This window comes from Corapipo altera, unplaced genomic scaffold, assembly GCF_003945725.1.
Source record: "Corapipo altera isolate COAL_440 unplaced genomic scaffold, ASM394572v1 308, whole genome shotgun sequence".
Classification (NCBI taxonomy): Eukaryota; Metazoa; Chordata; class Aves; order Passeriformes; family Pipridae; genus Corapipo; species Corapipo altera.
The window spans coordinates 1,539,894-1,555,349 of NW_020884925.1; the positions used below are offsets into that span (position 1 = coordinate 1,539,894).

A 15,456-nucleotide genomic window follows, 5' to 3' on the forward strand; every position below is an offset into this window, starting at 1 on the left:
TTCCCGTTCCTGCTGCTCTCCCCCGTTGGTGCCGGGGTCAAGCCATGCAGCCTTTTACCAGCTCCAGCACTGCAAAATCCTTCCTTGCCTGCAAGGGGGTAAAAGAAATGAAATGGTTTTAAATATAGCATGTCTTGGGTTATTTTTACTTGCCTTTTAATTTTAAGCTCTCCAGGTTTGGTTGTTCCAGCTTTCCTCTGTAATCAAAAGGGTGAGGAGCTTCCTTTGCTCTGGAGCAATGAAAGACCCAAACCTCCCACACAGGCACCTGGCTCTGGAGCACAGACTGCAGCTGATGGAGCCCCGGGAATCCACTGGATCCTTGGAGAAACAGTAAGAGCTGCTGGTGTGGAGGGGCCCCTTGAGAAAATCACATTAAAAAACAGAAACTGCATCCTTTGGGGAAACATCTGTTGTGTGTGTGCTGCTGAAAAATCCCTCCCAGTGCCCCGCTCTTCCTTCTCCTCCTCTTCTTCCTTCCCTGCCGTGCTCTCTTCCCAGTCTCCGTGCGGATGCATCCCTCCATGCGTGTCAGGAGCAGTGCTGGGTGTCCCGAGGCCCTATAAAAGGAGACATTGTGTGTGTGGGAGCGTGGGAGGAGGCTCAGCACTGCAGCCCTGCCCCGGCCAAAAGCGACCCGCTGGGCTGTGGGAGCGATGGTGGGGACCCCCAGAGCCCAGCTGGGCTGCACCCCCTGGAAAGCAAACCCCAAAAGGTGGTGAGAGGGGTTTTCCAAGGAAACCGTGCTCCCTTTGGGTGGTTGATGCAGGAGGGAGGCTGCCCCGATGCTTGTGTGACTGAGGTCTTGCTGTTCTAGATGGGGGACTCTCATGGGTGTCCCTTTCCAGTGCCACGGCTCCCAAATATTTGGGGGTTCCCCCTCTAGCCCCAGGCAGCACTTTCTGCCCAGCACAGTGTGGGGTTGCTAATGCCTCTGGGCAGCTGGTGTGGGTAAATCATTAACCAGGTTTTTCCTGGGAAGCAACCTGGTCTCTGCAGGGCAAACTCAAGCTGCCTTTTGTTCCTGGCTCTGTGCACCCCATCCCGAATTTGAGGTCTCCAAAATCCCCGGTTCATGCACCCCAATCCCCTGGGTCTGCATCTCCCAGCTCTGAGGGTTGGCTCCATGCACCCTGTTCTCCCAGCCCTGTGCACCCCCATGTTCCCTGCTTCTGTGTACCCCAATCCTCTGCACTGGTGTGTCCTGGACCCCCAACTCTGTGTATCCCAACATTCCCATCTTCCTGTGCTCTGGTCTCCTGGCTCCATGCACCCCTGTGCCCTGGGTTATGTGTACCCCAGTTCCATGCACCCCAATGCCCAGGCCACGTGTATCCCAATCCCCTGGCTCTATAAGCTCTGCTTCCCCAACTCTGTGCACCCCAATACCCAGGCCCAGCATGTACCCCAGTCCCTTGGCTGAAGTCACCCTAATGCCCTGTCTCAGTGTACCCCAAATCACCTGGCTCAGTATACCCCAACCCTTCCAGCTCTGCACCCCAATCCCCCAGCACCAGACCCCCCAATTCCTTGGCTGAACCCTCTTGGTTCTGTGCATTCCAATTCCCCAGCCCTGTGCACCCCAATCCCCCTGGCTTGGTGCCCCCAACCCTCCCAGTTTAGTGCACCCCGATCCCCCAGCGTCAGACACCCTAATCCATAAACTCTGGCTCTGTGCACCCCATTCTTCTAGTCTGGTGTTCCCCGACTCTCCCAGCTCCGTGCACCCCAACCCCCTGGCCCCATGCACCCCAATCCCCCTGGTTCAGTGCTCCCCAAACCCCCATGCCTGCGCACCCCAATCCCACAGCCCCATGCATCCCAATCTCCCGGCTGAACGCACCCCGCTCTCTCGGCCCTGTGCACCCCAATCCCCCAACTCCCCAATCCCCCAGCTCCAGGTTCCCCAGTCCCCCAGCCCCGTGCTCGCCAATCCCCCAGCTCCCCAATCCTCCAGCTCCAGGCTCCTCAATCACCCTGGCTCAGTGCTCCCCAATCTCTCAGCCCCGCTCTCCCCGATCCCTCAGTTCCAGGCTCCCCAGTCCCCCAGTTCTGTGCACCCCAATCCCCCAGCCCCGCTCTCCCCGATCCCCCAGTCCTGCTCTCCCCGATCCCCCAGTCCTGTTCTCCCCAGTCCCTCAGTTCCAGGCTCCCCAGTCCCCCAGCCCCGCTCTCCCCAGTGTCCCGCTCCAGGCTCCTCCCGCGCCGTTCCCGGCAGGAAGCAGCCGCAGCCAATCGGGCCGGGGCCGCCGCCCGGACCCCGCGCTGCCGCCGCCGCTGCCCGGTAAGTGCGGGGGGACCCGCCCGGCCCGGGGGCGGTGCTGGGACCGCACCGGGTCCGGGGGGCTCGGGGGGTGCCGGGGGTCCGGCCGGGAGCGGGGCAGCCCCGCGGGAGGAGCCGCCGCCGCCCCCGCGGGCCGGGGCGCGGGACCCGGGCGGTGTTCCGGGAGGGCGGAATGAATGGGGCTCCCCCCGAGCCGAGCCCCGCCAGGGGGACACGGCGCAGCCGGGGCTGGGGGGCTCGGGGAGCCCCGGCGGATGTTGGGGGGGGTGGTCGGGGTCCCTCCGTCTCGGTGCGGGCAGTCCCGGGGGGCAGGCGGTGGCCCCGTCGCTTCCCATGGCGGGTATGGATTCAGGGAAGGCGGCATCCCGGCATGCTTAGAAATCCGATTTAAACCGCCCTATTTGGTGTATTGGGCTGAACACAACCCACGCGTGGGACAGAATCCCGAGGGGAAGTGGTTGTTCCCCTTTTCCCTGGGCTGAGACAAGAGATACCCCCCTCCTTCCTGTCACCCCGAATTTATATTCTTTCCTCCTGCCAAATATCACCCCAAATCCTTGTCCCTTCCTCCTGCCAGGTCTTGTATCCCAAATCCTTGTCCCTTCCTGCCACCAAGTATTGCACCCCAAATCCTCATCCCTTCCTCTTGCCAAGTATCATCCTGAATCCTTGTCACTTCCAGGCACCAAGTATCACCCTGCATCCTTATTCCATCCTCCCACCAAGTATCACCCCAAATCCTCATCCTTCCTTGCCACCAAGTGTCACCCTGAACCCTTTTTCCTGCATTTGCACTCCAAATCCTTGTCCCTCCCTAACTCCAAACATCACACCCTGAATCCGCACCTGGAATTTGAGGGTTGCACCCCATCCTTCCACCCCTGCTTTGCTGTGTCCCCCATCCCTGCAGAGTCCCGAGTGAGGAGCTGCTGCTGTGCACCCAGAAACTGAGCAGCAACTAAAAATAGTCTAGAGCATAGCTGGGCTCTTGGCTGGCACAAACCCCAGGCAGGAGAGGAGCGGAGTGGGGAGCTCAACCCAGGCACCCCCAAAAGTTGGGATTGAGCTGGACTGGGAGGTGAGGACATATCCCTGGATCTGTAGATTTTTTCTTCACACCTCAGGGTGATAATTTGGCAGCTGATAATGTGGGTATTATAAAAAAGCTCCGTGATAGTAAATAAAAAATAGAGAAGGGATGAGGTATGATTCCTGGGGGGATTTAGTTATTCCTTGGGTTTCTGGAGGATCCGGCCTCCTGGCTTGCCTTCACAAGGGCATTCCTCTTCCAAGGAATGTATTTGTGGAGTTCCTTACATCCCAATTTATGACAGAAGCTCAGATCTGGGACAGAGCCCATCCTTTGTCCCGGGATGACACCACAGGAATGGGGAAACTGAGTCACGGAAAGGCAAGAGTCCCAGCTGCAGAAGGAGGACTGGGGACATGGGTGTCCCCTTCCCGTGACACCTCTGAGCGGGTCTGGCAGGACTTGTAGGTCACGAAACCTGTAAAATATAATTTATTTTAGCATCACCAGGAAAAGGGAAGAACTCCAAGGGAGATGAGTCATGGTTTCCCTCGTCTGGGCAGCTGAGTGATGCCCCATCACCCTCTCCTGCCACGGCTCCCTCCCTTCCCTTCCCAGTTCCCTGACATTGAGCACAAGGCTGACTCTGGGCTTGTGCACTTGGGAAAAGGCAAGAGTCAGGTTTAAGAAAAAAGCTGGATAATTTGTTTTCTCCAAAGAGCCTCGTGCGTGGGATGGAAGGAGAGGGGATTTTGCCCCTCAGAGATCTTGGGGCAAAACTGTGCCTCAGCTACCCCCATTCCCTGTGCCTCAGTTTCCCCCATGGGAGCTGAGCTGACCAGAGCTTCGGGGCTGCCTTTTCCCTGACTGAGGGGGGTTTAAGGAATAAGGTGCCGATGGCTCACGTGGTTCCCGCTGCCCCCCAGGCAACTGGTGCCACGACACTGATTTATTTCAAACTTGGCTGTGTTGGTGCTAGAGGCTCCAGGCGGAGCAGGGGAGCTCTGGGATGTGCTGGGACAGGGATGGGACACGGCAGCGGCGCCGCTGGCTGCGATATCTGGGGCTCATTTCTGCTGTGAGGGAGGAACGCGGGTCACGAGCTCTTGGCAGGGCCGGGAGGGATGCTCAGGAATCCGGCCAGAGTAGCCAGCGGTGCCGGGCAGCTTGCCCTCACCTCTCCCCACATCCAGCTCTGAGGCGCTCTGGCTCTATTCCCCATTTTTCGGGACAACCTCATGCCGGAGATTTTTCTGCCTTGAACAGGGATGAACCTCCCAGCCCTCCAGCTGCTGGCGGAGCCAGGAATCTGCAAACCTCTCCCGTTTAGCTTCTTCTGTTTAGTTTTTAGCAATTTTGGACACTGGGAGCGAGTTGCCTCCTCTTGGAGGACAGGGATGTAACAGCCCAATGCTGCTGCGGGGAAAAGCTGGGAAAGAGAGAAACAAAGGGGAGGAGAAGCAGGGAGGAAGGGAAGAGGCTCACGTGGCTTCCCCAGGGCACTGGCCAACGCCTCCAGCACAAGGGCTGCCTCCGGCTCCATCGGCTCCCCGATGCTGGGGATGCAGCAATCCCTTGGCTGGTGCCAGGCTGGAGGTGAACCCCCTCCCAGGTTTTGTGACGGGGTGGGTGCTCCGTAGGGACGGCTGGTGTAGGATCCCCAGCCTGATGCCGGTCTCCTCCCTTCTCTTGCTCTTTGTCCCTGGTTCCCAGCACCATCTCAGTGTTTCCTTCTGTTTTTCTTCAGCTCAGAGCTCTTGTTCCAGGAGAGAAGGCTCCCTGTGAGGACTCCCGGGGCCGTGCTTGCTCCTACTTTCTTATCCCGACTTTGCTTCTGCCAAGGATGTTCTTCCTGCTGCTTGTCCTGGGAGTGCTGGCAGGTGAGTAGGGCTGAGGGGGGGTCAGCGTGTCACCACTCCAAAGGACATTTCCTGAGTGCCATGTTTATCCCAACAAAGCTGCCTTTGCTCTGTGGTTCCTGGTGGCAGGTCCCCCAAGGTGTTTTTCCTGTTTTGTGGTCCTCTGGCTGCCCAGGGCATCACCCTGGCCATGGCTTGTGGTGGCACTTCGTGGCAGGGGACACCTCCTTCCACGTGCTACAGCTGAATGGCAAAGCTAGGGGAGGAGTAAATCCTGAAGGTTTTGACTTACCTGGGAGAGACCTCAGGACTGAATCCTTTTGGATTCCACAGCCAGCAGCGATTCTGACCAGGCTGGTTCCTAAAACCCACTGGCATTTATTATTAACTGTAGGGAGACGTGACACTCTGGAGTCTCCCTGGAGCCAGGCAGGCTGCCCAGTGCTCTTGTCCTGCCTGTCTGTCCATCTGCAGCCCCTGGCAGGGCTCCTCCTGCCTGGCTCCTTTCTGCAGCTCCTCATCCTCCCCCACAGCTCCTCATCCTCCCCACGCAGTCTCTTGCCTCAAATTTAATGTCTCATTACTGCCCTCGTCCCATGGGAGGTATTTGTGGGAAGGGCTTTGCCGTGTTCTGCAGCGGTGCTGAGCTTGAAATATAAAGTAAATCCATGGTCTGAGGTGAGATTTCCCCCCTTTTCCTCCCTGTTTTGGGAATGGGATCTGCTTTGGGGGACATGGGTGCCAACAGGCACCCCAGGACTACCTTCAGGTCCAGCAGCCCTGGCACAGCTGGTATTGCTCCATGGTAGGGTTGGCATTGTGCCGTGGGACTGGGACATGGTTGGCATTGTGCTGGAGCATTGGGATGAGTTTGGCACCATGCCATGGCACACTGGTTGGCATCTTGCCATGGCACTGGGATGAGGTTGGCACCATGCCATGGCACACTGGTTGGCATCATGCTGGAGCACTGGTGCCATCTAGTGCCTGCCAGCCTGGCTCATCCTTGGGGACACGGGACTGTGTCCCTAATGCTGTCACCCTCTGACCTCCCCTCCCCATGGGGACAATCCAGGCTGTGTGTCCTGAGGGGTGCAGGTTTGGGTGCCCGTGGCTGTGTCTGGCATCTGAAGGCACTGGTGCCCCTGGTGTGGTGCTGGACGTGGGGCTGTCTCCCTCCTGGCAGGGTGGGCTTGGCTGGCGATGGTCCTGAGATGCCACCTGCCCACGGGTCCCACCCATGGGCATCCCTCCGTTTGCTTAGATGTTATCCAGGTGGAAGCTTAAGGAGGTGCTTCTGCAGGTCCCACCACCCCGTGCTTTTGCCCTTGTCACCCTCCTGTAGGTGCCATGGAGATCCAGGTCCCAGATGAGCCCGTGGTGGCTCTTTTTGGCCAGGACGCCACCCTGCGCTGCTCCTTCTCCCCCGAGGCCAACTTCAGCCTGGACGACCTGAGCCTCATCTGGCAGCTGACAGACACCAAGCGCTTGGTCCACAGGTTCTCCGGTGGCCGGGACCAGCTGGAAGACCAGGGCAGGGTCTACACCAACCGTACATCCCTCTTCTATGACCAGCTGCCCCAGGGCAATGTGTCCCTGCTGCTGCGGCGCGTGGAGATCGCGGACGAGGGCAGCTTCACCTGCTTCGTGCGCGTCCGCGACTACAACAGCGCCGCGGTGACGCTGCAGGTGGCAGGTGAGGCAGGGGGAGCTGGGCTGTCCCCGTGTGTCTCCTCAGCAGTAAAGGGTCTCCATCATGCTTTGTGGAGCCCCTCTCTCCACCCCTGCTGTGGTTTCCCCATGAATTCAGGTCTCTGTTAGAGACCAACCAGCTGCACCTCCCCAAAATATTGCTGTGCGGGTTACAGTCCCTTCCCTGCCGTCATGGAGAAGCTCTCAGTTAAGAGAACACTTGGAAGCATGGCCATAAATGATCCAAGGTTGGGGAGCCTTCAGCTGATTGGTTTTATCAGCTGGAAGAATCTGTCCTGGGGCTTGCCCAACCTCATTGGGTTGCTCCCGATCCTGATCCTTTGGTTGTCTCCATCACATCATGCTGGTTGTCCTTTGCCTTGCAGCTCCCTACTCCAAGCCCAGTGTGCACCTGGAGCCCAGCAAGGACTTGAAGCCAGGTGACCTGGCCGTCGTGACGTGCCACGCTTCCCGCGGCTACCCCGAGGCCAGCGTGCTCTGGCAGGACAGCCGGGGCAGCAACATCACGGAGAACATCACCACGTCCCAGGTGGCCAACGAGGAAGGTCTCTTTGATGTGCACAGCGTCCTCCAGGTGCTGGTGGAGCCCAGCATCACCTACTCCTGCCTGGTGCAGAACCTGGTGCTGCAGCAGCATGGCCACGCGTCCGTCACCATCACGGGTGGGTGAGCCACTAAATCTGGGGGAAGGAAGGGCTGGGCTCTGTCTGCTGAAGGTGACGGTGGTGGCACTGGGATCTGGGATCCCTACTGTGGCCCAAAGCCACCCTGAGTGTTGCTACGCTATGTCCCTGCTCTACCAACCTCCCCCATGGACCTACAAGGGTGACTCGAGGCTGTGCTGGCTCCCCTGTCACCCCACACCAGCATCCCAGTAAGAACCAGTGTCCTTAGTTCTTAGTCTCCAGCTTTGCTCCTTGCCCTGTGCCAGTCCATCAGTAGGTGTCTTCTCCTTAGCCCGTTGCCATGGGGTGCTCTAAATTTGGGGATCTCCATCCCAGCTGCACCAATCCTACTTCAGGAATACAGGCTGCAGGAATCCATCAAGCACGTTCAGCCTCACCACTTCACTCTGAGCTCTGCCTCCTGCCCTCCCAAAGCTCCTTATAACCTCTTGCCCTCCCCAATTGCATTAATTAGTGTTTAATTACTCTTGGTACAGTATTTGCAGGTTAGGAAGGTGGATCCCTGGTGGAGCATAAACTTTCTAGCTGGATGCACCAAACTCTTGCAGGAAAACCTGCATGGATGCTGCTGGTTGGGGACAGGAGGGTGGCTTTTGGATGGGCTCCTGAGCATGCAAAAAAAAGGTCAACCTTGGGGTGACATCTGTGAAGGGGCAGGGCTTGGGGCAAGACTATATTTGGAGAAGGAGCAGTAAAAATTGGATTCTCAGCACTCCAGGAGATATCCCCTGAGCCCTGGTGGTCCCTGCCATGTTATTCCAGTTCCTGAAGGACCCCCCAAAAGTATGGAGAGGGACTTTGGACAAGGGTCAGGAGTGACAGGACAAGGGACAATGTATTGAGACTGCCAGAGGGCACGGATAGATGGGATATTGGGAAGGAATTCTTCCCTGTGAGGGTGGTGAGGCCCTGGCCCAGGTTGCCCAGAGAAGCTGTGGCTGCCCCATCTCTGGTCCAAGGCCAGGTTGGATGGGGCTTGGAGGAACCTGGGATAGTGGAAGGTGTCCCTGCCTGTGGCAGGGGATGGAATGAGGTGAGCTTTAATGTCCCTTCCAACCCAGGCCATTCTATGATTCCCATCCTTTGTGCCCCCCTGGCATGAGGTGACAGGGGAAAGGGAGCAGGTGCAGGATCACCTGATGCTTCTCCTGAGCTTCTTAGCAAGGGAAGGGTCATCCTGCAGTTGAATTTATTAGTGGAATTATGTAAAGATTTAATGAAGTATTTTAGGGAGTGACCTGCTTCCGTGCCAGATCCAGACCCGCTGGGGGAGGCCATAGTTCTATGCACCGATGGCTTGCGTTCCAAAGCCACCCTTGTGCCACCAACTCCCTCCAGGGGACATGCCCCCGGCACCGCGGGGTCCTGGTGTGGGGCACACGTTCCCTGGTTGGGCAGTGGTGCTCACCCAGGTGTTGTGTGTCCCCTCCCCTGCAAGGCCAGCACCTCGCCTTCCCCGCCGCCGCGCTCTGGGTCACGGTGGGACTCGCCATCTGCGTCCTGGGGCTGCTCGTCGTCCTGGCCTACGTGTGCCACAAGAAAATCCGGGAGAGCTGCGAGGAAGAGGAGGAAAACGCAGGTAATGGGGCAGCTCCTTCCCCCAGAAAGGGGGAATGGTTTGCTGAGGGTGATGGAATGGGGGGAGCTGTGACAAGTGTCAACCAGCACGGGTTTGCCTTGGTGGTGGTGTCTTTTAAGGGATGAAGGGATGCTGGGAGTGCTGGCACCAGCAGATCTGGGCCACAGAGCCCGTGCTGGCTGCAGACAGCTCTTTCAAACATACACCTGGTTTTCCTCCCACCCAGGCTGTCTCCCCCTTTTTTTGCTCTGAGCATCCTCCGTGTGTCTGGTACTCACAGCCAGGAGCATCTCCTCCAAGGAGGTGCCTCTAGCACTTAGCACCGTAGAAATAGCGTAAGAGAGATGCTCTGTGCTCTTCTTTCCTGCATCCTCCTCCTGTTTGGGTTGGTTTTTTTATTTATGGAGACGTGTTTGCACAAAAAGAGGGGGGGGGTTGTTGCTTTAAAAAGCTGCTGTGCTCCGAAAATGGCCGAGGAAGCAGCTTTGCTGGCGTTCCCGGTTGTTTTCTCTCACTGCCTCCCGAGGCATTCGCTCTGCCAAAGCCTTTCCCTGCCGACATCGCTCTGCGGGGTCGGGACCCGCAGTCTCCCTCCCCGGGGGCTCCTGCTTCACTCCTCTCCCTTCCAAGAAGGACCTTGGAAGCAATGATGCCACCATGATCCCTGGCTGTCCGTGTCCCCAGCAATGGGGTCAGAGGGTTTTTTTTCTCTAGGAAAACATCTGCAGAAGTTACAGATGTATTTTTTTATGTATATATGTAATATTTTTCCCTCTGTACAGAGTATTTTCTCCTCAGCCAGGGGATTTTCAGGGCCGTGATGCTCAGCCGTGGCCTGGGGCCAGCTGACCTCAGTCCTTTAACATCAGGACACAACTCCCACCCCGTGATGTTTTCTACTGATGGCTGCACACCCACCCTCAGGAATAACCTTTTGCCGTGGCTCTTGCTCAGCCAGAAGCCAGGCAGGGACCCTTCCTGCCTCCCGTAGCTGCCAGGCTCGTGGGAGCAGCGATTTTTGCTGGGCTTTCCTGCTGGGAACTGCAGCGTGGCAGGACTTGCCCATGAGGTGTAAAAGCTCCCGGGCTCCAAGGGTGGCAGCCTGGTGGGTGCTGTAGGAGGGAGGTGCTCATCCCTCGGTGGTGGGGTTTCCTGGAGGTGCCAGGGGATCCGTGGTGTCCCGCTAAGCCCCTCACCGAGTGTTGCTCCAGATGGCAGCCGTGCTATAAATAGGGATGCGACGGCTGCGCTGCGTCGCCTGGAGCTGTACCTTTTCCTGCTTTGCTTGTAGGGAGTGTGCCACGCTGGCACAGTGTGTGCTGGGGGAATACCCCCATGGGGTGCTGGTGCAGGTGGGTGCCAGTCACCTCCCTGAGCACCCCCAGCGGCTCAGCAGCACCTGATCCCGAGCAAACCCCGGGATACGTGGTGATTGCGGGTTGCTCCGAGCAGCCGGCGATCCAAGGGGCATCCCCAAAATCCAGGGAGGTGGGGTTCAGGGTGGGCACTGGCACGTTTCCCACACTCTGTCTTGCTCTTTTGCAGGGACAGAGGAGCAGGATGAGGAGGGGGAAGAACCCAAGACAGGTGGGTGCATGGTCCCGTATAATAAACCTGAGGGTTTGTTATACAGGGAGTGCATTTTACTGCCCCTCCATCAGTGCTCAGTCCCCCACACTCCCCCTTTCTCTGCCACATCCCTCACCTGGCAGCTCCCTGATAAGCCAGTCCATCCCAAGATAAAAAAGCATCAAACAGTTTAATTATATGCCCAGTGATTGCCTTTATCTGCTGGCACAGGAGCAACCCCGCTTGGGATGCTGTCTCTTCTGCTGGGGAGATTTAGGGACCAGGGTTTGGTTTGTGATGGAAATTGATGTAATTGTTGGGGTGGGTTCCCTAAAGTGGGGTTTTTACTTATTTCCTCTGTGGAGGTGTCTCCTTGCAGGGGTGAAGGACTGACCATGTGCTGTTTTGCTTTTCACAGCTCTGCAGCTACTGAAAAGCGCGGAGAGCAAAGAGGGTGAGTGAATTTGGCAGGACTATGAGCTGGCCCCTGGTGAAGGTTTCACCCTAAGCATCATCCTCAGGTGATGCTCAGATCTATGTGGAAAGCATCTATTGGATTTTGGGGTTTTTTTTCCTCTGTATTTTCAGTTTTCGTCTTTTTCCACCCCAGTTCTCAATCAGATTTTCCCAGATCAGTGATTTCCCATCACCCATTCCCACCCCAGTTTGGCCTGTGCTTGCTCTGGGTGCCACCCGTGTCTCCCAGCAGCGATGGAGTGAGGCAGCCAGTGGCTTCCACAGGATGTTTTTTCTCTTACCCTTCCTTTTCTTGGGCACCTTGGGATCAGGAAAACCCACCTGCCACCAGCTCTGGACACTGTGAGGAATTTGGGGTTATTTTGAGTGTTGCTGTCGGTTTGCTGAGAGAAGAGGAATTGCTGGGGTTGGTCTTGCCCTTGCTGAGAGCTCCATCCCTCCCCACGCAGAATTCCCCAGCAGCAGACTGGTGCTGAATTTCAGGTGGAAATCCATGGAAATTGGTGTCTCAGCTCCCGTTTCTGCCTTTCTCTATCTTCTCCCAGCCTCCTGGCTCGGTGCTGCCAGCAGCCCATCACCCCTCCCAGCCCAGTGTTGGGCTCCAGTGCTCTCTGTGCCTGGTCAGTCCTGCTCCTCCCCGACTCATTCCCATCCCCAGATCTCAATCTTTTAATTTATTTCCTTTCTTATTAAATCAGAGGCTTGGCCTCTGCTGCTGGTGAATCACTGCTAATTTAACCCTTCCTTCCTCTTTCATTCAACTGTGCTCTGCTTCCTGGCCCCTTGGCTTTTCATTCCCAGTGCATCCTGTTTGCTTAACCCCATGTACCAGACATCTCCCACTGGCTCCTCGACCACTTTTGCAGCAGAAACGAAGCTTGGATAGTAACACCTCCCAGGATTTGCTGGCTGCAGGGGCATTTCTAGCCAGGAGGATGAATGAAGGGATAAAAACACACCTAAATGTGCCTGGTAGTATTTACCTGAGGCTGACATCACCCTTGGGCGTGGGGATCCCAGTTTTCCTGGGCAAGGAGAGCCCAGAGCTGCTGCAACCAAGTGAACTTATTAAGTTAGACCTGTGAGTTGTTATTCTTTTTTAATATGTTTGTCAGTTATTTATTTAGTCTTTTTTTTTTTCCTTCCCAGATAATGAGCAAGAAATTGATTGACAGGGCAGTGCCCTGTGCCCTGGACCAGCTGAGATGTCCCCAGTGGGGACAAGGTCCGGGTCCCCTGGGAGGACACGGACCTGCTGCCACCCCTCATCCCGGGTCCCATCACCTTCCTCCCTCCCTGGCCATGTCTTTGGGGTGCCCTGGGGCTGCAAAGAGGCTGCATCTCTTCATCCCTGGCAAGCTCTGAAGTCTGGTGTGTCCCTCCCAGGGATGGTGTGTGTGGGATGGAGGATCTTCCCTGTCCATCCCCACGTGGGGCTGAGAACAACCAGCGTCACCCCTTCCCCAGGCACCCCCTGCGCCTCCTCCCTCGTGGCCACAGCTGAGCCAGCCGCCTTCCAGCTGCCTTCCCAGGGCACATTTCACTGCCCTTCCCAAGCCCAGAGGCCTTGAGAGTGGTGATGGGCTCAGCAAGGTCCCTGGGAATGACTGCTGGAGCCCTGGAGGCTCCGGGAAGATGGGTGGGACCCAGGGGTCCCCAGGCACGGTGCTCTTGGCCCCCCTGGAGGCACCACTCCAGGGGCGTGTGGGGATAATTATTTTTTTCACTTTGCAACACTGTGGTTCCCACTGGACTTATATTTTTGCCTTAAATGCAAAATCCCATTGGGGTGGTTATCTCCTGCTTAGGACTTGGGTTTTTTTGGGAAGGGCAGGCCTTGGGGGGCACCTGCTGGCCAGGTGAGGCCCTGCTGTCCTCTCCGTGGTGACAGAGCTGATGCTTTGGGTGCTGAAGCACTGGTTGGGCCAAACCTGGCCAGGGTGTGGGGTTGAGCACCCGTTTTTCCCATGGGATCATGGGGTTTTGCCCTTGTGCATGTCCTGGGGGTCCTCCTGTTGCTGCTGGGGGCGTGGGGGCACCCAAACTGCCGAGGTGAACGAGGTGGCACATCCCTAGTCCTGCTCCAGGGGTGGAGTAGTCCCTGATGGCTCTTCTGCTGGTTTTAGTCATTATTTAAAGTCCAGAATCTGAAGGGATTATTGTGCCTTGACAAATAAATTTGGGGTTGTTTTGGCCAATGCTTTCTGGGCTCGGTGTGGTCTCTGGGATGCAGCTTTGGACATAAATAGTCTGAAGATTGGAATTCCCAGAACAAAACCTTCATGTTCCCCTCTCAACCCCACCTGAGCTGCCCTCATCCATCCCCCAGCACTGGGAGCAAACAGCCAATGCCTGCCCTCATCCCTCTGCTTTATTCTCATCCCTCAAGCAGTGGAATAAAGAGGAAAATCCCGAAGGGATGCTGTCATCTGTCTGAGATGGCTCCAGAATTCAGGCTGGTTAATCCCAGTGCTGGGATGCAAGAGGGTTCTGACAGGGCCTGGTGAGGAAGGGACCTCCCTAAATCACCTGCGAGGGACTATTTTTAGTTGTCCTTCCCTGTCATGAAGCCAAGCTCTGCATTCCAATAGGAAAATATTCCTAAAGGCAAGACGAGGGAACGTGTGCTGGTCTCAGCCTCTGATTAGGGAGGGGATGGATGGTGATTTCATTGAGGGGTTTGATCTACAGCCTGAATTAAGTGCCAGTGCAAGTTTTAACGAGGAGCCAGGAGGTGCCATTAATATTATTTAGTGCCCAGCACTGGGCTGGGGGAATGAAGCCATTAACCACCCCTCGGGTAACTCGTCCTTGGCAGACACTGGGATGAGTTGTCCCCACATCTGGGACATCGTTGAAGGTCCTGAGATGGTGCCACAGCATCCCTGGGGATGTCTGCTCTGGCTGGGAGCTTCCTGGGGCTTTTATTTGGGCAGATTTGAGGGTTTTATTTTTGCAAAATGCAGCCTGGGCTATGCAGGGAAAGGAGCTCTTGAGGCTGGTGAGGGAGAAAATCATATTTAGCTGTGGAAGCCCAGGGAAAACATTCCTTAGGTGGCTCCAGTGTGATGAGCCCTTCTGAAGTGTGAGCTGCTGTTCCTGGGAGGATGTACTGAGCTTTGGCCTGGGATAAAGCACCCCAGGAGGAGCTTAATTGTCCCTCTTGTCCCCAGCTGCCATCCTGCTTTTGGGGCTGTCCAGGTGATGGATTTTTTGGGGAGGAAACCATCCATCCTCTTCTTAATCCTATGTGATGAGGCCCAGGCAGGGATGAGGCTGGATGGCCATGGGGTTTTTTCCATTCCTGAAAGCCCCCAGATCCTTCTCTGCCTGCTCCTGGCTAATGGTGAACCTGGCAGCTGGGAAGGTGGGATTTAAGGGATGCAGCATGTGAAGGACCTGGCAGTGAGAGCTGGCAGCTCACTCGTGTTTGCTTCATCCCTCCCGGGAGCAGGCAAGGCTGTGAGTGCATCTGACCCCCCTGGATTGGTGAGGAACAACCCCAAAATCCCATTTGGCAGCTTATTTCGGGAAGCACCGGGGTGAGTCTCTGCCGGTGCCAGTCAATGGCAACTCCATTTGCCTCATCAATATTAAATAAAGGTTTCCTGCTTTTTCTATTGACCTAATTCTGAAAAGAGGTGGGAATAGAGATGCTGAGCCTTGTTGCTGCCTCCCTCTGAGGATTGCATGGGCTGGAGGATGGGATGGGATGGGATGGGATGGGATGGGATGGGATGGGATGGGATGGGATGGATAATGCCCCTGCTGTCCCCTTGGATGGGGATGCAGAGCCATGACCCTGCAGGCAGGGACTCTCTGGATACCCCACCCTGGGGTAGGATGAGTGATCCCCCTGCCTGTCCCTCTTGTCCCCTTGGATGGGAACATGGATAGGGCCACATCCCTGGAGGCAGGGATGCTCTGGATGTCCTGTGTGCTGGGATGGATGGGATGGATAATGCCCCTGCCTGTCCCTGTTATCCCCTTGGATGGGGATGTGGAGGGGGTCATGTCCATGCAGGCTGCAGGGATGCTCTGGATCCCTGTGGGGTGGGTTGGACCCCAGAGCTGCCTGGCACCCCTCGGTGACTCACACTGCCCTGCACTGTGAGTCAGTTTTGTTTTCCAGAGAGGAAGGATCTGCAAGAAGCACCATTTTCTACGTAGGCTTGTTCCCATGGGATGATGAGCAGGACCCATCTCCTACACTGCCCCCAAATACCCAGTTTTTGGCCTCAGAATTGCTGGGCCACACC

The 15,456-nt window shown here is 56.7% G+C and overlaps 1 protein-coding gene across 2 annotated transcripts; it reads left to right on the plus strand.

Annotated features, from left to right (window-relative positions):
• The first annotated feature begins 4,870 nt into the window (after positions 1 to 4,870).
• Positions 4,871 to 13,395, plus strand: CD276 (CD276 molecule). Of its 2 annotated transcripts, none has more exons than XM_027657531.1 (8): positions 4,871 to 4,939; positions 5,062 to 5,194; positions 6,519 to 6,869; positions 7,252 to 7,548; positions 8,832 to 9,151; positions 10,697 to 10,738; positions 11,139 to 11,174; positions 12,347 to 13,395. In XM_027657531.1, exons 1-7 carry the CDS (start codon positions 4,877 to 4,879, stop codon positions 11,151 to 11,153), a joined length of 1,221 nt encoding a protein of 406 aa, XP_027513332.1. In that variant the 5' UTR covers positions 4,871 to 4,876; the 3' UTR covers positions 11,154 to 11,174; positions 12,347 to 13,395. The 2 variants fall into 2 exon arrangements, with proteins under 2 accessions (XP_027513332.1, XP_027513333.1); XM_027657532.1 differs by having other exon boundaries at positions 9,011 to 9,151.
• The last annotated feature ends 2,061 nt before the right edge of the window (positions 13,396 to 15,456 follow it).